Here is a 24269-nt window from a genome sequence, read left to right as displayed (position 1 = left end):
TTTGACAAATTCAAGGTTACTTTGAGAGACAAAGAAATAGCAGCCAACAATGAACTCAAAATACATTCTGCCTGACCTAAAATTAAACCATAGACAGACTGTGTCTAAAGTATGTTCCACAAATCTGTATTTGTGTTCTCAATTGTGTTCCACAAATCTATATAATCTATATCAATTGTATAAAAGTGTGCATCCTTAGGCAGAAAATTTGATCTCTTTGGAGTATTCACACTGTACTCTATTTGAATTTGCTAAGGGTTACACTAATGTAAATGTATAGTTTGTTATAAGAAATTAGAATTATTTGTTTTCCAAGGATACAAAATGTTCCTATCAAACACAATGTTCATCAGTATCCAGATTACAAGAGGATTGACACAGCAAGAAATTTGCACCTCCAGAAGAGACTCATAATTGATAGTGTCCCCCTTCACCCAACCATCTTCCCAAGGGAACCAGAATAACAAGGAGAAAAAAGAAAAATGCAAGAATGAGGGAGGGAACTCAGTGCTTAATGTACAGTGTAGGCCTAAACTGTTATACCTTTCTTAGTATATCAAACTCAAAGAGCTTAGGAGAACTGAACTGTCTCATTAGATTCATTTTATGAGTGCCCAGGAATAGGACCTACTCAGTCTCCAAAACACTCTAGAAAACTCTACCAAATTACCTGGGATCAGAAAGATCATTGGTGTAATTCGGTCACCTCCAGACTAGACTACTGTAATTCGCTCTACACAGGCCTGCCCTTGTCTTTGACCCGAAAGTTACAACTGGTACAGAATGCGGCTGCTAGGGTCCTCACTTGGACACTTTGGAGGTCCCATATTCAACCAGTGCTTCAACATCTGCACTGGTTACCAGTTTGTTTTCGGATCAAGTTCAAGGTTTTGAAAAAAAAGAAATTAAAGGTTGACGTGGAAGCTTTCTGGAGACGAAAGATGGATATGTCAACAGCTGCCAAAGCAAAAAAAAATTAAGGAAAAAGAAAAAAAACTAGAAAGATTGAAATGGCAACAATTAGTCTAAGAAGAGTTGGAAGAAACCTCAGAAGAAGAAAGCATAGATATGGAAAAAATAGCCCGCCTATTGGAGAAACAAAGCAAGGAATTAAAAGCTTACACAGAAGAAGCGCTTAAACAACAACTTAAAGAACAATCCAAAGAACTTTCCAAAGAAATACAAGACACCAAGAAAGAACTCTCAGACAGAATAGACGGAATAAAAACACTTGTAGATGGAAACATAAAACAACTAAAAGAACACAATGATAAAATTGAAAAACTGGAAGGCTGGAGAATAGGAGCAGATGACAAGTTTGAAATTCTGCAGTCAGAAGTGAGAAGTAGGAATGTGAAGATTAGAGGGGCCCTGGAATCTTTTGGCAAGGAAGATTTAAAGAAATAACTTACTGAGGCAATTGAAGCTTACTTGGAGGAAGAAGAGGTGAAAATTGAGAAAGCATACAGAGTAAATTCTAGAGCAGCCAAGAGAAACAACCAGCCAAGAGATATTCTTGTTGGCTTTGAATCTAAGTCAGTAAAGAACGCACTCCAAGGAAAGCATAGAGAAGATCCATTCACCCTTGAAGACCAAGAAGTTAAGATCTTTCAAGATCTACCACCAGAGATATTACAAAAAAGGGCGCAATTTCACTTCCTATGGCAAATTCTGATTGGACAAAACATTAGATACTTCTGGAAAATTCCATTCGCATTGGAAGTTATCTTACCAACAGGAAGAAGGATCATAAAAACACTGCAACAAGCACAAGAATTACCAGATACACTAGCCGAAGGTTCCACGCTGGCAGAAGAACAGAGAAAACAGTCAAGCCAACAAGAACACAAGGGAGCAGCAAGAAAAGGTGCCGGATCCAAAAAGTAAAAATGGAGCTTTTGAAGATAGTCTCAGTTAATGTCAATGGATTAAATTCGCTGAACAAAAGATCGAAAGTTTTTAATCAATTAAGGAAACTAAAATGTGATATAATATGCCTACAAGAAACCCATATTGCACAAAGACACCAAAATCTATTGAAAAACAAAAGTTTAGGAAAAGAATGTATTGTATCATCAAAGGAAAAGAAAAGAGGGGTGGTGACGTATATTGTAAACCCCAATATAAATGCGGAGACTATATCCGAGGACCCAGATGGACGGTTTTCTATTTTAAAGATTAAGCTCCCTGACGGCCAAAACTTTGTCTTGGTGAATCGATACGCGCCAAATAACGCTAAAAAGACATTTTATAGGGATTTTTTTTTGTCCAATTCGGACTCACTGTAAAATGAGGTAATGATAATCGGAGACTTTAACGCAGTCCAAGATCCATATTGGGACAAATCTTCAAGTAAAACAGGCTCAACATTTCCACCCTCTGCAAGATCTAACTTCAAACATTTGGCTTTAGTGGACATCTGGAGAGAACATCATCCAAAATCGCGTCAATATACATTTTATTCAAACAGACATGATGCTTATTCAAGACTGGACCAATGTTGGGCATCAAAACAAATGCTACACAAATTGAGAACTTCAGAGATACTACCAAATACCTTTGCAGACCACAACCCATTACAAATAGAGCTGCGTGTGAAAAAAGTCGGAATAAGAAGGTGGAAAATGAATAATTATCTTCTGGAGGATCCAAAGGTTCAGCAAATCTGTGAAGCAAGTTTACAAGAGTTCTTCCAACTAAATGGCACCCCAGACACTTCACTGGCCACGGTGTGGGACGCCAGCAAAGCATATATGAGGGGCCTACTGTTGAGACTAAACACCACAATAAGAAGAAGAAAGGAAAAGACTCTGAGTGAAATAAAAGAAAAATTACGACAGAAAGGCAACACCAAGAACATCAAACAAGAGGATTAGCAAAACAAATAAAATTATTAAGAATACAGAGAGACAACATAGAGGCGGAGGAAATGAGGAAGAAACTTGACTATCTCAAACAAAAAAACTTTGAATGGGCAGATAAACCAGGAAGATGGCTAGCTCAAAGACTGAGGAAGAGCTATCAGAAGCACAGTATCACAAAGCTATCACATGAAGGCCTGAACTATAACAATGAAGCAGAAATTCATTCATGTCTTACCCAATTCTTTCACTGGATGTGAGATAAATTCCAAATGGGTGAAATATCTGGGAATTTACCTAGACAAAGATTTCTGAGAACTCTTCACTGGTAACTATGAAAGATTATGGAAGACTATGCAACTGGATATCAAAAGATGGAATGAGTTAAAACTGTCCTGGTCGGCTCAAATGGCCACGGTCAAGATGAACTTGTTGCCTAAATTTAACTTTTTGTTCCAAATGTTACCAATAGAGATCCAGGAGAAAACACTGAGAAAATGGCAATCAGTGATCAATAAATTTATCTGGAGTGGAAAAAGGCCAAGAGTTGCTTTTAAAATGCTTCAAGATGTGAAGGAGAGAGGAGGTCAAGGTGTTCCTAATCTAAAACTATACAAAGACGCAGCAGCACTTACATATATAGTGGACTGGATTCGGGAACCGTATTCAAGAGAATTGGTATTTGAAAGAAAAACCATGGGTAACAGCTTCCATGAAAGACTATGGCCAGCAGGAAAACAAAAACAAAAAGCGGTAGCGAACATCTGGATTAATGGACTCTTGAACGTATGGTCAAGATATAATAAGAGACTATCTCCAGCACCATCAATATTGAAATCGCCAATTGAGGCATATTTTGGGAAAGCTCAACAGAAAAGGCTGACTTGTCTCCAGTACAAAGACTTAATATCAAAGACTGGCAATTTTAAGGATATGCAAACAATAAAGAAAGAAGGAGTCGAAATTCAATGGTTAGAGTATAACCAATTATTATCTAGATTTAAAGCAGAGTTTCAGCAACCGTTAAATCCAGAATTTGAAAACTTAGTAATCCAAGACAAGCCACACTCGCAGGGCCAAATATACAAATTGTTATTAAGGTATGAGACAGAAATGAAACGGGTTAAGCCACGTATGATTAAATGGATGCAAAATATTGAGACAAATGTGACAATAGAACAATGGGAGCTAGTATGGTCTAGAACAGTGGTCCCCAACCTGCGGGCCGCGGCCCGGCGCCGGGCCGCAAAGGCCATGGCGCCGGGCCGCGGCTCCCTCTCCCCGCCCCCCCCCCCGCAGTAAAAAACTTCCCAGGCCGAAAGCTTGCGGCCCGGGAAGCTTCTTACTGCGGGGAGGGCGGGGAGAGGGAATCATGGCCGGGCCGGGCCGCGCCCGCGCGGCCCGATCCACGGGTGCGGCCCGCGGGCGTGGCCGGGCGTGGCCCGATTCGCGGGTGCGGCCCGCGGGCGCGGCCGGGCGCGGCCCGATTCGCGGGTGCGGCCCGCGGGTGCGGCCCGCGGGTGCGGCCGGGCGCGGCCCGCGGGCGCGGTCGGCGCGGCTCGCGGGCGCGGTCGGCGCGGCTCGCGGGCGCGGCCCGATCCGCGGGCGCGGCCCGCGGGCGCGGCCGGGTGCGGCTCGCGGGCGCGGCCCGATTCGCGGGTGCGGCTCGCGGGCGCGACCGGGCGCGGCTCGTGGGCGTGGCCCGCGCGGTCCCTGCGGGCGCGGCCCGATGCCCTGCCGGTCCCCAGCCTAATAAAGGTTGGGGACCACTGGTCTAGAATACCAAAGTATACTGGATACTTTCAAATACTTAAAGAAAATTGGTATAAAATGTTTTACAGGTGGTATGTAACACCAAAAGTGATCGCCAAAATTGCCAAAAACTGTAATAATAAATGCTGGAAATGTGACGATAAAATAGGCTCTTTCTTTCATATGTGGTGGAGATGTGAAAAAGTGTATAAGTTCTGGGCAAAAATACACACTATTATGCAGAAAATGTGGGGTCTTAGATTTCCTATGAAAGCTGAAGCTATGTTATTAAGTGTTCCTCCGCAGTGCCTCCCAACCCACACACAAAGTTTATTCTTCTACGCTATGACGGCAGCAAGACTAGAATTGGCCAAGAAATGGAAAACGCAAGTATTACCCTCGATAGAAGACTAGTTGAATAAATTAGCTGACTTTGCCAAGATGGCTAAACTGACACTGATAGACAACGGAAGAACTGAAGAGGCCTTTCAAGAGCAATGGGGCCCTTACCTGAACTATTTAAGAAAGTAATCTAAAAGGGGATTGAAACGGGGAATCAAGTGTATTAAATGAAGAGCGTAACCTTTCTTTCTCTGTATTAACAATGTAGATTACTTGTACTGTATCATCTTTAATCTTGGAAAATAAAATAAAAATCTTGATTAAAAAAAAAAAAGTTCAAGGTTTTGGTATTAACCTTCAAGGCTCTACGCAGCCTGGGTCCTGTCTACCTATGGTAAGGTGACCAGATTTTAACTTTGGTAAAGTGGGACACCATTGACTGGGGGGGTTCTTGATTAAAAATTTGGTCTATATGGAGCAACAAAAATTTTCATAGAACGCATAGAACGCAAAAACAGTATTGTAATATATACAGTATTTGCTGGCGTATAAGACTACTTTCCCCCCCTGAAAAACATGCCTCCAAGTGGGGGGGTCGTCTTATACGCCGGGTGCACTTCAGTTGGGATAGACATAGCTGCCCATAGTGGCCCATAGTACTGTATTTTGAGTGGAAATGTTGAGAGGTCGTCTTATACGCACAGTCGTCTTATACGCCGGCAAATACGGGTATATTTTAATTTCAACATAAGTACAATTTGCCAGGTGCCCCTAGATGTCCTCCAAAAGTGCTCACCTTAACCTACAGGTCTGCTTGGTTGCTTATGCCCCCCGCAGTACTCTTCACTCTGCAGGTACAAATCTACTGATAGTTCCAGGCCCTTGGGACGTTTCCCTGGCCTTGACCCGGGCCAGGGCCTTTTTGGCCCTGGCCCCAACCTGGTGGAATGAGCTCCCAGAAGAGCTAAGGGCCCTGCTGGAGTTGTCAGCTTTCTGCAGGGCCTGCAAGATGGAGCTCTTCCACCAGGCATATGGTTGAAGCCAGGGTGGGAGGTCCCAAGTCACTCAATCTGGGTCCCCTAGGTTCATCTGACCAATCTAGTTGCCTCACTCCCATTATGCCATTAGGCAATTAGGACTTCAGAAGATCAGTAGCATGGTTGTTCCCCAGCTGAACAAGGGATATAGATCGTGTTTTTCCCCTGCTGACTTGATATTGATATTGATATTAATTAGTTTTAGTAATTTTATTGAGGGAACTATGGGATTTTATTGTAAATTATTTATTCTGTAAACCGCCGTGAGCCTAAGGGAACGGCGGTATATGAATGAATGAATGAATGAATGAATGAATGAATGAATGAATGAATGAATGAATATGATTGCATGGAAACATAAGTAAGGAACTGGGTTGGGATGGTTTACAGCACAGTAGGAATTCTCCAGGTTCATACCCAAGTACCCAATGTCACATTTATTGGCTGCTTTGATAAACTGTTTTAGCACATTGTGGTCTATGTCAGTAAAAATAAATTGTGCAGAGAACAAGCTGTGTTCATCCAGCAACAGCACACATGTTTTCATAATGTACAAAGTCTTTCCAAATGGTGGTTTCTCCTCTGAACTGAACAACCATATTAGCAATTCTAATAAATATATATGGTTAAAGTAAACTGGGACAGGTTTTCTCATGATGTGGCAGTAGCCAAGAAGTTTTTCCCCATTAGTGCATCCCACAATGCATGCTGTGTAGGGTCTAGTGCTCCAAAGCTCCCTGATTAGGTGAGTCACACTAGGGCTGGCAGCTCCAGGTTGGGTTAGAGTTAGCAGAGTTGGGGGTGCAGCTTAGGGGTTGTTGCATTTGGAGAGATGCCATAAACCCCACCTTCCATAGCAATCATTTTATCCAGGGCAACTGATCTCGGTAGCTTGGATATATTTAAAACGTTACAGCAGTATCATGGCAAGAGAGAAAAAATCCAGGCTGAGGTAACAAGCTGTCAGACTTATGAATGGTTATAGCAGAATAAGTGTTGCTGGACTCCATCTTGCTTTATTTTCAAACTAGAAATAAAGCCCATTTTATATCGAAATAAAATGGGTACTAGGCCACCGTCCCCAGGGAAGCCTTCGCAGGGCGAAGGCTTCCCGGAGGGGGGGGGACTGCGCAGGTAGTGGTGGGCGACCTGGGGTGTCCTGGCACCGTCCCGGGGCATTCTCCAGTCCCCGGGAGCAGCCTCGTCGCAGCGAGGCTGGTTCCGGAGGCGGGAGAATGGGAAGCCTTCTCTGGGCCCCGGGAGCGAGGCTAGTCCCGGGGCCCAGAGAAGGACGGTGGGAGCCCACCCACCCCCCACCCTGAAGGCTTGGGAAGCGGGGACGCGGGGCGGAAAAGGAGTAGGGACGCCGCGTCAAAGACGCGGCATCCCTGCTCCTTTCCTGAGGTGGAGGAGAGGGGAGGCCAGAGGACTTACCGCGCGGGCTGGCTGTTCAGTCTGCTCGGCAAGTCCTCGGCCAGGGCTGGCCCTGGATGGACACTCGGAGGGGCCCATCAGGAGCCTTTTTATCCCGGACAGGGCAAGCCCTAACTCCTCCCCAGGTTGCCTTACCCTTTTATTTAATCCGCTTCGCAGGAGCGGTTAAACATGGGTAGCCATCTTGGTCTGAAGCAACACAATAAAATCAGTGTCCAGTAGCACCTCTAAGACCAACAAAGATTTATTCAGGGCTTGAGCTTTTGAGTGCAAGCACTTTTAGTCAAACTATGATCTTCTTACATGACAGGGAATATATAGCAAAAATCAATTATGTTACATCAGTAGACTGTGTCACAACCAAATACAGCCAATGATAATCCTTTGTCAAAACAGCCAATCAATCCCCTAGAATTCAGTGTACTTTACAAAAACACAGGGAGAAACCAAACTGCCTTTTATTAGTGATTAGTTCTTATCTCCCCATATGTTGCCTGCTCCATCTGTGTCCATACTACTGTGAGACATTCCTCCCAGGGAATTGCTGGTAACTATCCCAAGGCCAGGGAGTCAAACTCAAAATTCCATTACAATGCCATATCTTACAGTCACATTATCGCAAATAAAATAAATAGTGAGGAATATAGATACACAAGTTGAACAAGGTTAGCATGAATAGTGAGACAAAAAACCTTTGTTCCTGGAGTCCTGGGTATTTCATAGTATTGAGTTTTGTAATAACTTGCATTTCTGCACTCTCCCTTTCTAGCCTGCAAAGTTTCTTTGCAATACAAAAGATACTCTCAGGTCCGTTATTGAATGTCCTGGAAGGTTGAAATGCTACCCCACAGGTTTCTCAATTTTGTGGTTTTTGATGGCAGACTTGTGTCCATTAATTCTTTGGTGTAGGGTTTGACCTGTTTGCCCTATGTAGAGAACAGGGGGGCATTGTTGGCACTTGATGGCATATACCAAGTTGGAAGATGAGCAGGTGTATAGGAAACATAGGAAAGTCGTAGCAATAATTTGTGTGCTTTTCCTTGTTATTTTTGGAGCCCTGATACCCTTATCATTGTGCTAAGAACAAAAGGTGCTTATAGCGGGCAGAAACCCGTGACCGCTAGTTAGGACCACCGTATTTTTCTGCCCTCCAAAGGAGAATCCTTCTGCTCATGCTTCCGTCTCTAGGACAGGAGAAATGAATTGTGCAGTATACTTTACATATTTGACATTTTAGATAATTCTCATAAGTGGGTAGCTGAGGTGGGCTGTAAACGAAGCCACATCCTTAAGACTGGGGCAGCGGGGAGATGGAGAGGCTGGATAAGCTGCATGACGACCCCGCTGTTTCCTCCCGCTCTGCTCATTGCAATGGAAGAGTGGCTGCCGGGGATCAGCACTTTCTTGCAATCCTGCCCCGGGCAGCCACTGCGGTACAGACACGTTTTACCGCTCTCGCAAAAGATTTGTGGCTGCCGGAAACCAGAGGGGCGTCGGTCGTTGTCGCTTTCTCCGATCTCCGTGGCGTCAGAGGCGAGTTTTCGGTCATAGAGATCAGAAAAGCTTTCTTATGAATCTGGTTTCAGTTTCCGCGACGTCTATATCCGGGCCAAGGGCTGGCCGGAAGTAGGAAGAAGAGGGGCAGGATGCAGTAGGAGTGGAGCGGGGCCAGGCGGTGGCGGCGGTAGAGCTGACCGGAGCCCAGCGGCCAGGATGGTGTCGCTGCCGCCGCGGTTGTCGCTCCTGCGCCTTCTTCACTTGCTCTTCCTGGCCTGGTCCGCGCCGCCAGGAGCTGCAGAGCTCACAGACGGGAATAGCGAGCACCTGAAAAGGGAGCATTCGCTCATCAAGCCCTACCAGGGTGCGTGCGGTGGGCAGGCGCTGACACCCCCCCCCCCCGTTCTCTTGACCTACTTCGCGTCCCTTCTTAAAGTCAGCTCTGCTTTGAGCCAGAAGGAAGAGATGGCACGGCCATGTTAGTAAGTAGGGAGGAAGACCCAAGGGACACGGAGGACGCTTAGCGCCAGTCCTACACACACTTCTTCCTAAGGACGCCTGGCGAGTTCCAAGCACAGTAAGAAAGGTCCCTGTAAATCTCTAGGATAGCCTGGCCCAGGAAATAAAGTCCTTACGAAGTCCAACCAAAAGGACACAGTACAGTCTTGCATTCTCCAGGACTGTTGGTCAAGCTTCATGTAAAATGGGGTGTGCGTGTGTGCATATTTAGACTATAATCTTGAGGCTGCTTGCTCCTGTGTTGGAGTTGTGCAGGGCAGTGTTGGGAGAAAGAATGCTTGGCTTTGTGGAAGGAAGGTGGTAATCATGGCAGACTGCACTGTGAATACAAAAATTCAGTGTTGATCAAGTAAGTGCTAGTAAAAAAAAGAATAAAAGGACAAGCTCTATATTATTTTTGTGAAATATGTGTGTGTCTGTCCTTCTGCTAAACACATCAATACCTAAGGCCAATCTTGTATACAATGGATAGAAATATATTCAGAACTGCTTAGAGTCAGATGAAAGTCTGGATTGCTTAGTAAACTAACTTATTAGAAACTGGTGAGTTCCAAATTGCCATGAAGTTCATATTAATTTACTTCTGCTGAATAATACCTGAAAAGGAGAATCCTGGATACCTGTATGGTATTAATGATAAATTAATATCTCCCTTTCCAAAGTATAACATTATTAGTATCCTCTATGTTTTAGGGGTTGGTTCCAGTTCAATGCCTCTCTGGGATTTTCAAGGGAGCACAATGCTAACTAGCCAGTACATTCGACTGACTCCTGATGAACGCAGCAAGGAGGGTTCTATCTGGAACCGAGTGGTGAGTGCAGTTGCAATTTGCAATGTGGAAGGAAATGGTGAAAGCAAAACCTCTCTCTTGGGTTTTTTAAATGTTCTACTACTGGAAATAAAATTGCTTACCATTTTATTTGTTTGTTAATCTATTTAAAATTAAAGAACACTCACTTGCTCCTTCAAATTCATCACCAGGAGCTTGGGATCACAAGAGATGGAGTTCCAGCCCAGCTCAGATGGGGGTTACAGTCTGGGCAAGTTCAGGCATGGGTTTAGGCAGGAGGGCATTTGATGGTAAGAGTGCAGCTCCTGGCCTCAACCAAATGCCTGGTGGAAGAGTGCTGTTTTACAGTCCCAATGGAACTTTGGGAGTCCCATATGGGCTCGGGTCTCCACTAGCAGCTCATTCCACCGGGCTGGAGCCAGGGCTGAAAAGCATGTGAGTTTTCCATTTAAAGGGTTTTGTGACAACTTCTACAAGGGCTGTTACATTCTGTCTTTCAGCCCTGCTTCCTGAAGGACTGGGAGCTCCATGTCCAGTTCAAGATCCATGGAGCTGGAAAAAAGAATCTACACGGTGATGGATTCGCTCTGTGGTACACCCGGGAGCGGCTTACTGCTGGTACTTTGCTGAAACCACAATAATTTAATCACAATAACTTAACTTTGCATTTACTATCTGAAGTAGTACAGCTTAGATGCTAAGCATTTGCTGAAAGTCGTTAAGAACCTTGGATCGTCAGAAAGACTATATCCCACCTGCAAGTTGTCAACTTATAGACAGATAACAAGGATGTGATCTTAAGCATTCTGCCCATTAGCTAGTTAAATCTGGCTGTGTCATGTTTCACCTCATTCTGCTTTTGTTCCCTTAGGCCCTGTCTTTGGTAGCAAAGATAACTTCCATGGGTTGGCTATTTTCCTGGACACATATCCAAATGATGAGGCTACTGAGGTGAGTAGTTCTAAGAACCTGCTCTAAGAGCTATCTATACTTGTCAGCTCAGTTCCAGTATTAGCCAGTAGGAACATATAATTGGAGTGCATGCACAAGCTTCTATATGTAGATTTCTGAACTGTTTAGGATAAGAGTCACAGACATCCCTCATGGTAAATTTTCTTTCTTATGTAGCGTGTATTCCCATATATATCTGCCATGGTAAACAATGGATCCCTGTCCTATGATCACAGTAAAGATGGCCGCTGGACAGAGTTGGCAGGCTGCACAGCTGATCTTCGTAATCAGAACCATGACACGTTTCTGGCTGTACGCTATTCTCGGGGACGCCTGACGGTAAGTTGACATTTATGTTCATGAGTTCCTTTAGCTATATGCATATGGAGTTTCACACTGAGGGTATATGAACAAGCTGAGTCATTATTGCAACTTTCAGAATCACTGCGGTGTGGAAAGTGGAGTGGTGGTGAATTTCCAATACTGCTAGTTTATACAATATGGTTGATTTGATCCAGTTTCTTTTGAGCTGTGTTGACCTTGTTTTAGGCAGTTGAGAGCAAAAGCTTGATGCTGACATTCAGGATTACACTTATTTTGCAGGTGATGACTGATGTGGAAGACAAAAACGAATGGAAAAACTGCTTTGATGTTGCAGGAGTCCGGCTGCCCACTGGATACTTTTTTGGGGCTTCTGCTGGTACAGGAGATCTATCTGGTGAGAAAGGGATTTTTTGCTACTGAAGTGGACTTCGCCACATTGTTTGAATGAAGTTCTGGATAAAGTGTTTGGTGGTGTTGCAGTGGAACAGCTGCGCTGACATGCCAGGCAGGCCCCATTCCCCCTCCCCCCTCCCCCCTCCCCCCTGAGGTGTCTGGGTACCAGGCAGTCCAAATTACCACATTGTTGTTGTTAGGTGCAAAGTTGTGTCCGACCCATCGCGACCCTATGGACAATGAACCTCCAGGCCTTCCTGTCCTCTACCATTCCTCGAAATCCATTTATGTTTGCACCAACTGCTTCAGTGACTCCATCCAGCCACCTCATTCTCTGTTGTCCCGTTCTTCTTTTGCCCTCAATCGCTCCCAGCATTAGGCTCTTCTCCAGGGAGTCCTTCCTTCTCATGAGGTGGCCAAAGAGTTTCATCTTCAGGATCTGGCCTTCTAAAGAGCAGTCAGGGCTGATCTCCTCTAGGACTGACCGGTTTGTTCACCTTGCAATCCAAGGGACTTACAACATACATGCCACATACATACTGGTTTTTCTCTCTCTCTTTGTTCAACCACTGCTACCACCTGGCCTTTGTGGGAATTGCCTACTGAGTGGACCAAGCTCCCAGTTTCCTTTCCCTGCTCTGCTGTTCTAAGGCCTCACTTCATAACCTGGGTCTCTTGAGTGCCCAGTGTCTAGTTACCATAGGGACAGTTTTACTGCCTTGTGCATCACTGTGGGAGTAAGCAGTTGCTAATTCACTGCATCTCCATTTATTCAAGGTGCTCCTTTTAAAATAACATGACCAGAACTATAGAGGCTTGTGTGGTATAGAGAACTGCTACCAGCATTAAAAGTTACAAAGCATGTATTTAAAAGAACATGTCCACATGCATACTGTAAACAGCAAGAGTAAGGGATTTAAAAGAAAAGTGTAAAACACATTCCCTCCCTCTTTACATTCCCTGGTGATTGTTAATATAGGGCAAGCTCTTTAGCTTAAAACCTTACAGTAGCTGGAGCCTCTGCTTAGGCCTGCAGTCAACATGGCAGTGGCCATCTCCTGCGAAACCCAGGTGAGAGTTCTCTGCTTTTGACAGAATCAGCACAAAATGACCTTCCTCCTCACATTCATTAATTTTAGAATTTCTTTTTTTCCTTCAACTGGCCAGATCAGGCAGGCCTCCCATTTGCATTGTTAAAGGCTTGGTGGGTAAGGCTAGCAAGAACTGAGCCCCCCACCTCATACTAGTGAGAGAAAAAACTTTGAGGTAAAAATTTTGCTCAGTTCAAGCTCCCCCCCCCAAAAAAATGTATTTGTTCACAAGTCTAAATTGTTAAAATGAATGGAACGTTAGAGGATCTTAAACAAACCATTTGACTCTTTTAAAGGTGTCTGATTAGTGAGAGACCTTTATTTATTAGGATATTTCTAGCCTGACTTTCTTCTCAAGATTTAAGGTAGATTTGACAAAATCTAAAAACCAATGAAAAAACTATTACCATATATACTCGAATATAAGCTGACCTGAATAAGCCAAAGCACCTAATTGTACCACAAAAAACTGGGAAAATGTATTGACTCAAGTATAAGCAAAGGGTGTAGAATGCAGCAGCTACTGGTAAATTTACATTAATTGAGGCATCAGTAGGTTAAATGTTTTTGAATATTTCTTTCAAAGAAAAACAGTAAACCTGCTCTGTAAGTGCAAAAGAGGGTCAACAAGAACAATATGGTATGAACAATAACTTTAAAAGTGCAAAAACCTTAGCTCAATCAGCAGCCTAGCTAAAACACAAGAGTTAAAATCCTTCAAAACTGTATTCATCATTATCATCTGTATGTCCAAACAGAGCTTCAGCTGTAGCTGGTGTGAGGTTATCAGCATAGACTGAGTTTGCAGTCATCATCATCACTGCTGTTGTTCTCATACAAAGCACTGTCTTCACTGCCATCCATAGCATCAGAAAGCAAGGGGGAAGTGTCACATGGACCCCTTCCTCCTCCTCAGCAGGATTATCATGTGAACCTGCCCTACTGACCTCCAGTGGAGGAGCTCAGGGTGGCCTAAGCGCTTAATCCATGCTCCCATCATCACAGGCTCTCCCATCCAGCCTCCCCCCCCACACACACACACAAATACAAAAAAGTCAAGAGGAGGAATAGCTGCTGATTTTTGTACCCTGCTTTTCACTAACCAAAGGAGTCTCAAAGTGGCTTACAATCGCCTTCCCTTCCTCTCTTGATGCCAGACACCCTGAGGGAGCACCGACAGAACTGCTCTGTGAGAACAGCTCTGACAGAAGAACCAAATAGTGCCCCCCAGGCCAGCAAATCACAGCAGAACAATAGTACCCAAAGTTGGCAACCGTATAAAAATCCAATTAAATAAATAACTACAACTACAGTGCCCCCCCCCCCCCGAACAAAACACTGAAATAAAGAACTGGAAAACTGAACACTGAAAGAAAGAACTGGAAAAATCAACTTTTAAAAGGAAACAACCCCAAGAGGAAAAGGCAAAACAACGCTGCCCCTCAGAAAAAAGAAGAAATATTAGGAGAAAGAAACAGTAAATCCCAAAGCCACCCCCAAAACCCACCCCACCACACCTACAGAAACCAAAAAATAGTTTGGAAAAAGTGATTAGGAAGAGGAAATGTGAAGGCAAGAGGAAAAAAAATCAAACCTTTGATGTCCAGATGCCAGAGGAAGCTTAGCTTGCAATACATTTGCAAAATGCATTGCAATGATTGGCTGGCGTTCCACAGCCTGAGCAGGCTGTTTAAAAGAATTTATTTCAATTACCATATACATCTGAGTATAAACTTATGGTGGCTTTTTCAGTGTGAAAAAATGTGCTGAAAAACCCGGCTTATACTTGAGTATATACGGCAATCAGTTTTTAACAGACATTAAAATAATAGCATCTTTCCTCTATGAAGTAACAATATGGGGTCTTCCTGTTCTCACTGGGTAAGCTCCTCCACTAGATGGGAACCACTGCTGAGACCACTTGAATATGGGCAGCCACTGATTTTGCCTGCTTACAAAATGGAACCTTCAGAAGGTTCTACTTGGGTGGATGATATTGTCTCAGAAGATGTGGTACTGTAGATATATGGATCCAAAGCTGTTGAAGGACTTTGTAGGTAATAACCAGCACCTTGAATTAAACTTGGAAACTGATCAGTAAACAATGGGACTGTTGAACTGTGGGTGCAATATGATCACTTTGCCTAGCTCCTGATGAAATGGTGGTACTTTGCACCAGCTAAAGTTTCTAAGTTTGTTCTAGGGTAATCACCTGTAGAGTATATTACAGTAATCTTGAATGCTGTTAAGGACACATACATACCTGGGGTACCTGACCTTATTGAATCTGCAGGCACCTTTGGCGTTCTGATACAGTGTGGTGAATGCAACCACAAAATGGCTTCTGCAGTAAGCAAAGCCATTGCAGAGTGACATTATGCACAACTCTAATAGTAAATATTCAGTATTCTAGGCAGATTCTCTGTTTAACAGGATACTTTGTTAAAAGAACATACTGTTTATAAATATTTTCTTGTATACACACTGTTTAATTTTCACACCGTGAAAATTCTTGTACTGTGGTGGTTGCTAGTACTAAAGCGCACCGGTCACTGACTTGGTACCTACTAAGAGCTTTTATAAAGGTATCAGTGGATACTATGGAGACCCTCAAAACAGACTATGGATAACAGCCCTGAACTGGAAGGCCTAGGCTAGCCTGATCTCAATAGATCTTAGAAACCAAGCAGAGTTGTCCTTGATTAGTACTTGAATGGAAGACCACCAAAGAAGCCCAGAATTACTATGAGGAGGCAGGCAAGGGCAAACCACCTCTGTTCAACTCTTTGCTTTGAAAATCCTTTGTGGTTGCCATCTGGTTGCCAGCTGCAACTTGATGGCAAAAAATGGAAACCACACATTTATTTAGTTAGTATATTTACAGACCACTCTTCTCCCCATTGTGAGCCCAATGCAATTAATAATGGTTAATAAATAATTGCCATCAAGCAGTAGCTGACTTACTTCAACCCTTCATGGAGTAAAGAGGAAAGGGAGGGGAGGCTTCCAGTGGTCAAGGATGCGTCTCATCTGTGCTGGCTGATCTTCTGCCCAATTTATAGACCCAGCCCTCAGATCCAGAACAGAAAGACAAGACAAACTTTTAAATGCAACACTGCAACTTGACTTTATTTTCTAGACAATCATGACATCATCTCAATGAAGTTGTTCCAGCTGATGGTGGAACATCCGCCAGAAGAAGAGAATATTGACTGGACAAAGATTGAACCCAGTGTTAGCTTCCTTAAATCACCCAAAGGTGAGTTTTATAATCTCTTTATGTTCTGAATTATTTTGGATATCACCCTCCAGGATACGTGAGCATCCCCCTTTCTCTTAAGTGGGTGCTAAATAGTCCATATGAGTGCTCCTGGATTAGTGTTCAGTGTTTGGCTTGAAAGACTGCAAGGCAATACTCTCTAAAGTCCAGGGCAGTGACTGCAATCCTAAATATACTTTCTATTAATCTGTTTTACTGAATTGAGTTAACCTTCTAAGAAAACTTGTGTTTCGGTATATTGTGCGTGGTATATTGCTTTTTTAATTTAATCTTCTGTTGTAGATTTATTGATTTATTTACTTATTTACTTCATTGTCCACCTTTCTCACTGAGACTCAAGGCAGATTACAAAGACTACAGATAAAAACCCCAGTCTAAGAAGTTGCATGCCATAAACTGGGCAATGAATTACAAAAGCAAAAGACAAGGAAGCAAAATAAATACATGCAATAAAAAATGCAATAGCCTACAGCCAAACTCCCTTTATAAAAATGCCCTTCTGTTTTTTTGTTTTACATATTTGGGAACAATACAAACTTGTTCCACACCATGAGGTGGGGGTCACAACAGAGAACTCGGGTGCAGACAGCTGTTGTTTGTATCTGTTTGTAAGGTTAAAGGTAAAGGTATCCCCTGTGGAAGCACTGGGCCCTGTCTGACCCTTGGGGTGACGCCCTCTAGCGTTTTCATGGCAGACTCTATACAGGGTGGTTTGCCAGTGCCTGCCCCAGTCATTACCGTTTACCCCCCAGCAAGCTGGTTACTCATTTTACCGACTTCAGAAGGATGGAAGGCTGAGTCAACCTTGAGCCAGCTGCTGGGATTGAACTCCCAGCCTCATGGGCAAAGCTTTCAGACTGCTGCCTTACCATTCTGCACCACAAGAAGCTCTTATCTGTTTGTAGGATGACACATTTAGAAGGTTTTGCTCAGGTGTGCAAAGCTATTGTGACAGCGTGGAAGGAGAGATGGTTCTGGAGAGACATGATCCAAACCCATGAAGGGCTGTGTATGTACTGTTTTGTTAGTTTGAACCCAGTAATTGACTGGCAGCAAATGGAGTGCAGACAGAACAGGTGTTAATACACATACTTCACCTGTTTCCCAATAATCATTGGTCTGTGGCATTCTGTACCAACTGGAGTTTCTCAGCTGACTTTTAGGGCAGACTATTGTAGAGAGTATAACATTAGTCTTCAGGTTACTATGGTATGAATTCAGATGGCCAGGTTGGCCAAATTAAGGGAGGAAGCCATCTTCTGGGCTAAATAAAGGGTGAGGAAAGCATTTTTTGCAGCTGATTTATCTTGCTTCTGTAGCAATAATGATAACTCGAGCATAATATCTAAACTCTTTACCATGTCAGTGAGAGTCAACTGTTCCTCCTCATTATGGTGCTTTATTATGGTTTAAGAGTGCCGTAGAATAGATCATTTCCTGTTGAGCATGCGTGCTATTAATGTCTCATTTCCTAAGTGCTTTTTCTTTTGCTTTTCTCCTGCTTTAGATAATGTGGACGATCCAACAGGGAACTTCCGTAGTGGGCCTTTGACAGGCTGGAAGGTGTTCCTATTGCTACTCTGTGCTCTGCTTGGCATCATTGTGTGTGCTGTGGTGGGTGCTGTGGTCTTCCAGAGACGGCAGGAGCGGAACAAACGATTTTACTAGTTGAAAGCTAGCCTACATTACGGGCACTTTGGAGCATTTTTTTTACAGGGGAGGGCAAGAAGGGGAATTGTATAGACTTGTTTCTAAAAGGCTCTTTTCGGAGAAATATTTGGATTATTTTCATATCTTGTTTTTTTTCCTGGCTGCACTAGCCAGACAACCTGTGGCAAATAATCAAGAACGCCGTGTGGAATCCTACTTGAGAGCCCATTTCCCTCCTCCATTAGAATGCTGTTCAGAACATCAGCCCCACTTTTTTAAAAAAGACTTACAACCCTTTGGTTAGAGCTTAGAAGTGGCAGATGTTCCTTCTCTATGGGACATGATTCTGCTTGCCAGCTAGAATCCACTGGATGTTTCACTGATGGAGGTAGTATTTCTCTAGTCCTGCAAACGTGCTGGGGAGATTTTGCTGTCTGGCCTTTAAACCTAGTCCAAAGTGGGTGTTTTGAAGTGAATGTATTTTGTAGTCTCTTTGGCCCTGGGACTTACTTTTAGTATTGGCCATTTCTGTATATCAGAGAGACTAATGTACACTGAAAAAACTGGTGTCCACCAATTTGATTATTCCCTCTTGGTGATGGAAACTGTGACTGTTCTGGTTTGGGAGAGAAGGGGCTTGAATTTTTCCTCAGTCACTGTGAAATACGCACCACAACTTGATCAGAGGCTCAGGCCCTGCTCTAATCCTTCTCACTAAGCATCATTGTGATTCCAGTGACAAAATTGTACTCTCTGTCAAAGATGTGTGTGCAAGCTGATCAGTGGCAAAAAGGCTATGTGAATAAAGTGGAAAAGTAACTTTAGCTGCTGATCTGTCTTAATTTGGGGGGTGAAAGGAAGGGAGGAGTTAAGTGTAGTGGCTTTTTTATGGAGCCTTTGATATAGTTTGGGGGCTTAAGCCTTGCTGAGTAACAGCAGAATGCAAATTTGTGTTCATGGAGGTTATTTAATTAGAAAATGCTCCAGTTTATTGCTGTTATATTCTAATGCACTTCATCTCAGTTCACAACAACTAGATCGGTGGTCCCCAACCACCGGGCTGTGGCCCAGTGCCAGGTGGCGAAGGCCCTGGCACCGGGCCGCGGCTCCCTCTCCCTGCCCCCCCCCCGCAGTAATAGACTCCCCAGGCCGCAAGCTTGCGGCCCGGCAAGCTTCTTACTGTGGGAGGGGGGGAGAGGGAAGCAGGGCCGCGCACGCGCAATGCGCACGTGTGGCCGGGCAATCGCCCTCCCTGCTGCCGCCGGTCCCCAGCCTGAAAAAGGTTGGGGACCACTGAACTAGATTACTGTTCTTCACATTCCTGGAAGTGAGAGAGAGTAGCTTTGCCCTTAAATTTCCATCTGAATAGAATGATCTTCATGCATAAAAGAGACCCATAGTGATATAGAATAGCCCCACTAGGTCTGATGGCATCAGCTTTTACCAGAGAAGGTGAAAAAAGCATGCTTTAGGGCTTGGAGGGCCAGTACTGACGTTCAAGCAAATATACAGAACTAGTAATAAAGGCCATTTGTAAAAATGGGCATGTGGAGGCTGGGGGCGAAGGCTGCTCAGGCAGGCGCAGTGTCAGCGTCGTCGTCGTCGGAAGAGCAGGGGCGGGGCGGCACAGCAGGGGTGCAGCGTGGACGTGCCGGTGCTGGCGGGCTGCGGCGAGGGCCTCGGCAGGTGAGTGGAGGAGTGCGGGCCATCGCAGGCTTCCCAGAGCCTGGCATGGTGCGGTGGGAGGCTCCGTGCACCGTGGTTGGGCCTGGGCGGTATGCGCCATCGCCGGCTGGCAGGGCACATTGGGTGGCTTCAGGCGGGCTACACAGGCCTAGGGGGTGGCTGCTGGGCGGGAAAGGAGCAGGGCTGCCGCGCCCTCAACGTGTAGCATGGGCCTCCCTGCTCCTTTCCCCAGCGGGAAGGGACTCTGGGCAGGAAAGGACCTTTCCCTAGGGCGAGGAGAAGCCGGCTGCAGGACTCACTGTGTGGGAAGGCTTCTTTGTCTGTGTGGCGGCTCCCCAGCTGGCCCAGGCGAGGCCGGGCCAAGCACTTTGCACAGCTCCCCATTGGCCGCTTGGCCCTGGAGTGACACTTCGCAGCTCCTGATTGGGCCCTCCCAAGTTTTTATCACAGACAGGGCCCACCCTTTCTCCTCCCCTTTAGCCCTTTGTCTTTTATTAATACCACTCCACAGGAGTGGTTTAAAGATGTGAGAGTAAAATCAGTGAACTTGCCAGAGCAATTTGGGGAATAGGGCAATTGGGCATCTCATTTATTTATTACAAATTAAATTTATATTCTGCCCTATCTTCTCAGTTTCAGGGTGGATTACAGTCAAGATAAAATTACATACAATTCCAAAAGACAAAAATAGAAATTTGAATTAAGTTTTTAAAAAACCATTAAAACAAAGAATGAAATACTAAAACTGCCCACAGTGCCTTTGTCTCTCATGTGGGGCAGGGGTTTCATACAAAGTAACCCTCACTGGAGTTTTAGCTTGGTAGAATTCTGGCAGAGAGGTCAGCGGATTTAGATGTTACTTTTGGCCTCAGCCATAGGCCTAGCAGAACAGCTCCATCTAGCAAGTGCTATGGAACTGTCTAATTGAATTCTTACAGAGAAATAGAGGGAAATTAATAGGGACAAAATTAGGCTAGAGTGTTCTGTGATCCTGTCAATTCATTCTTGAAGATTTCTTCCACATGAGTTATCTGTAGGGTTTCTGTTTGCCTGCTTACATTGGGAGATTACCACACAATTACAGCCCATACCCATCAATGCTCAGCTGATCAGTGGGCAGAAATGGGCCAAAGCATGGGAGGAGATTTTATTGGGGGGAAAAAATTAGGCCTCATCTACTTAAAGGAAGTTCTGACCATTCTGTTCCTGACAATTCTGAAAGCTGTCCATCAGTGGCAATAGTAGATGGTGCTAACCCTTATCACTTCCAGGTAATATTTTGGAATTGCTAGGAACTCTATGGTTGGAACTATCTATAGATAGACAAGACCTAATTTTTAATTTTAAGACCATTTCTGTACAAGGAAAGCCTTTGAATGTTGGCGGCTTTTAGAGCTCCCGCCACATAACATTGCCTGCATCCCAAGGCTGTCAAGGAGCTGGGTCGAATTTGGGGCATTCTTAATGAGGGAAATTGCCAAAACTGGATTTACCACCCTCAGTTGTGCATCCCATTGTTGAGCAACCAGTGGCAAGCCCGTATGGAGAGGGAAAGGTGTGATAGTCTCTGCAGTGTTGTCCTACCCTCACACCTGCCCTCTCCCATTTCCTTCTCTTAAGTAATTATTTTAATGGGTAATTACTCTCTTGAGTAATTTTTTCTCATATTGCAGCATGGCCACAAACCTACATTGTCAAAGGTATAATAAAATCTTCTTTAAAGTGTCCACAGGCAAGCAAAACACAGCCCCTTTTCTGTTTTCTGGAGGTGGGGAATGAGCTGGAAACTGGGGAGGGTCAGGTGATCAAGCAGCCTTCTCCCAATCTTACAGAGGGGGCAGAGGGAAAAAGCGGGAGGGGTATCCTGTGAGAAGGACTGCAAACATGAGGTTTACCATTCCGCATTTGCAAACAACTCGCGTTTTACCCTTCCGTGCAGAAATGGTCTAACTATCTGGATGCTGCCTCCACAACACAACCCTAGTTATCTGCACAGTGCTTTTGGTCCAACCACTGTTTTTAAGCCAACCATTAACACAAAATGACTTTTTGGGCTCCAGGGACTAAGTCCAGACTTCTCACAACTCGGACAGGCAAAAACAGCCCCATTTCTGTTTTCTGGAGGTGGGAAATGAGCTGGGAAGGGGGGGTAGGTAATCCAGCATCCTTCTCCCTATCATACAGGAGTCTGAGCACAGTGTTTTTTTAAGCCAACCATTTAAACGAAATGATTCTCTGGGCTCCAGGAACCATGTACAGTGTCTCAGAAGTTCACCCACATAGAAATAGTCCAAAGGAACACGAATGCCAAAAAGGGGGAGAATGCTGTATTATTATTATTATTATTATTATTATTATTATTATTATTATTATTATTATTATTATCATTATCATTATCATTATCATTATCATTATCATTATCATTATTATTATTATTATTATTATTATTTCAATTTATTTCCCACCACTCCCAAATGGCTCGTGGCGGGTTACAGTGTCTTAAAACCCCCTTAAAACTCCTATTAAAAGACTTAAAAACCATCACAGCATGGCGGCGCAATAATAAAATCCCCTTCCTACCCTTCCCCTTCCTAAAAAGGGGGGACAGAGGAGAAGAAGGTTAACAGTGTTCATTCTACCGTTTTTCTATAGCAACGCGGCAGTGTTTTTATTAAAAATGCATCTGTTGTGGCATTATCACATAGCAATATTTTTTTTAAGTAATAATTTTGGGGCTTGGGTGGGGGAGGAAGAAAGTTTCAGTCTACGAGAGAACTCCTGTGCTGGATTGGTGGCTTGCTGTGATTGACAAGCCAAAGAATGGATGAAGAAGTTTGTGTTGCTTTCTCTTGCAGTCTCATTAGGAGGTAAAAAGCTGTGACAGGGCAGAGGGAAAAAGCGGGAGGGGTCTCCTGTGAGGTTTACCATTCCGCATTTACAAGCAACTCGCGTTTTAACCTTCTGTGCAGAAATGGTCTAACTTTCTGGATGCTGCCTCCACAACACAATCCTAGTTATCTGCACAGTGCTTTTGGGAAACTTATTTTTCTTGCTTCCCCCCGATATTGTTGTGTGTTTATATACCTCCAGGGGTTTCATTGGCTTTTTTTTTCAACCTTTCTCAAACTTCCATAGCTCCAAAGTTTGTGAAAAGGTTGCTGTAAAGCCTGGATGGCTGCTGCATGGAAAAGTTTCGATTTTTTTTGTTCACATGACAGCCATTTTCCCTGATCCTATCTATATGGCAGCCATTTTTCTCCATGGCCATGCCAACATCTAAATGTTCTTTAAAATAAGATTTACGTTAGAATATTAGATCAGTACACTGTTAAATAATAAGTGCAGCAGGTTCTCTGAATTCTCAGCTCAGTGTAGTGGTTAAGAGTAAAGGCTTCTAGCAAGCTGGGTTTGATTCCCCGCTCCTCCACATGCAGCCAGCTGGGTGATATTGGGTTTGTCAGAACCCTAAGACTGCTGTTCTCACAGAGCAATTCTGTCAGCGCTGTCAGCCTCACCTACTTCACAGGGTGTTATGGGGAGAGGAAGTTAAGGTGATTGTAAGCTGCCTTGCGATTCCTTCAGGCAGTGAAAAGTGGGATATAAAACAACTTGGGAGGGCAGTAATATATAATAAAATAATAAAATTCTTCCATTAAAAAAAATCTCCAGCCAGTGTACCAGGGTACAGCAATATACCTCAAAAGATGTACTGTGGCATGAGAGATTTCAAAACGGCAGTTGCATGGAGTCAGCTGCCACCAGTTCTGCTTCTGCTTGTCGCTGCAGTAAGTTGGCCTGATGGGTCTTCTGTTGGGGCTGTCATTAGTGGAGAAATGCATATTTTTATTTAATATTTTTCATTTACAAATGCAACATTGCAGGCAAAGTGTGGTGGGGTGAGAAGATACGGGGCTTTTATGTTTGCATTTTTTAAACAAAATTATTTGTGTATGGTGGAGTGGCCAGCTGACATCACTTCCATGGTACCTGAAAGCATGAAAAATATTTCGAGTATACCTACACAGTTATTTTATTTATTTATTATATTAAAAGACGTTAGACCCTCTTTCCCTTGTAGAGATACAAGGGGAAAGGTGGGAAGGCCCTAGAAAAAATGTTTAAATTAAACCCCAGAAATTCAGAGAATCTGCTACACCTATTACAATGGTTTATCAATGTAATGTTCTATCACTAATTTTTAATGCAAAAGACCAGGCCGCCCAGGGGATGTAGGGGGCCACTCATCATGTGGAAGCTCCGTTGCTGCGGCACTTTATCGGCAGCCAAAGTCGCACTAGAAGCAGGGAACCCGTAGAATCCAGTCCCCGTGTGAAAGACGCTGATGTCTCCCTTCATTACCGCTAATCCCCTCGTAACCGAGAGGCGTTCATTTTCTAGTCTAAAAGCAAGAGAAACCCTGCCTCGGGCGGAACCCTAACAAGCTCCAACGCCAGACAGTAGCTGTTGCATCGGACTAGAGAGCCTGACGGAGCTCCTCAGCTGAAAGTGAGTCCCATTCGCCGCCGAGGCAGCCGACAGAGTTGGCGTGGCAAGCCGGCACTCGCTCTCGTTCTTCACGCCCTCGCCCCTAAACCTATCAGGCAACGCCGCCCCTGCTTGAGCAGTCCAGTTTCTTGCTGGGGGCGTCGTTTCCGTTCAGA

General features: G+C 44.3%; 1 protein-coding gene across 1 annotated transcript; it reads left to right on the top strand.

The window, feature by feature from the left end:
* Positions 1-9053: 9053 nt before the first annotated feature.
* On the top strand, positions 9054-18746 carry LMAN2 (lectin, mannose binding 2). Its single transcript, XM_077326193.1, has 8 exons — positions 9054-9287; positions 10136-10254; positions 10734-10851; positions 11105-11184; positions 11362-11523; positions 11788-11902; positions 16132-16251; positions 17780-18746. The coding sequence occupies exons 1-8, from the start codon at positions 9140-9142 to the stop codon at positions 17938-17940; spliced, it is 1023 nt and encodes a 340-aa protein (XP_077182308.1). The 5' UTR covers positions 9054-9139; the 3' UTR covers positions 17941-18746.
* Positions 18747-24269: the final 5523 nt, after the last annotated feature.

The sequence above is a fragment of the Paroedura picta genome, chromosome 3 (assembly GCF_049243985.1).
Source record: "Paroedura picta isolate Pp20150507F chromosome 3, Ppicta_v3.0, whole genome shotgun sequence".
Lineage (NCBI taxonomy): Eukaryota > Metazoa > Chordata > Lepidosauria > Squamata > Gekkonidae > Paroedura > Paroedura picta.
The sequence above is the reverse complement of the archived record's forward strand: the minus strand, read 5'-3'. Positions and strand labels throughout refer to the sequence as shown.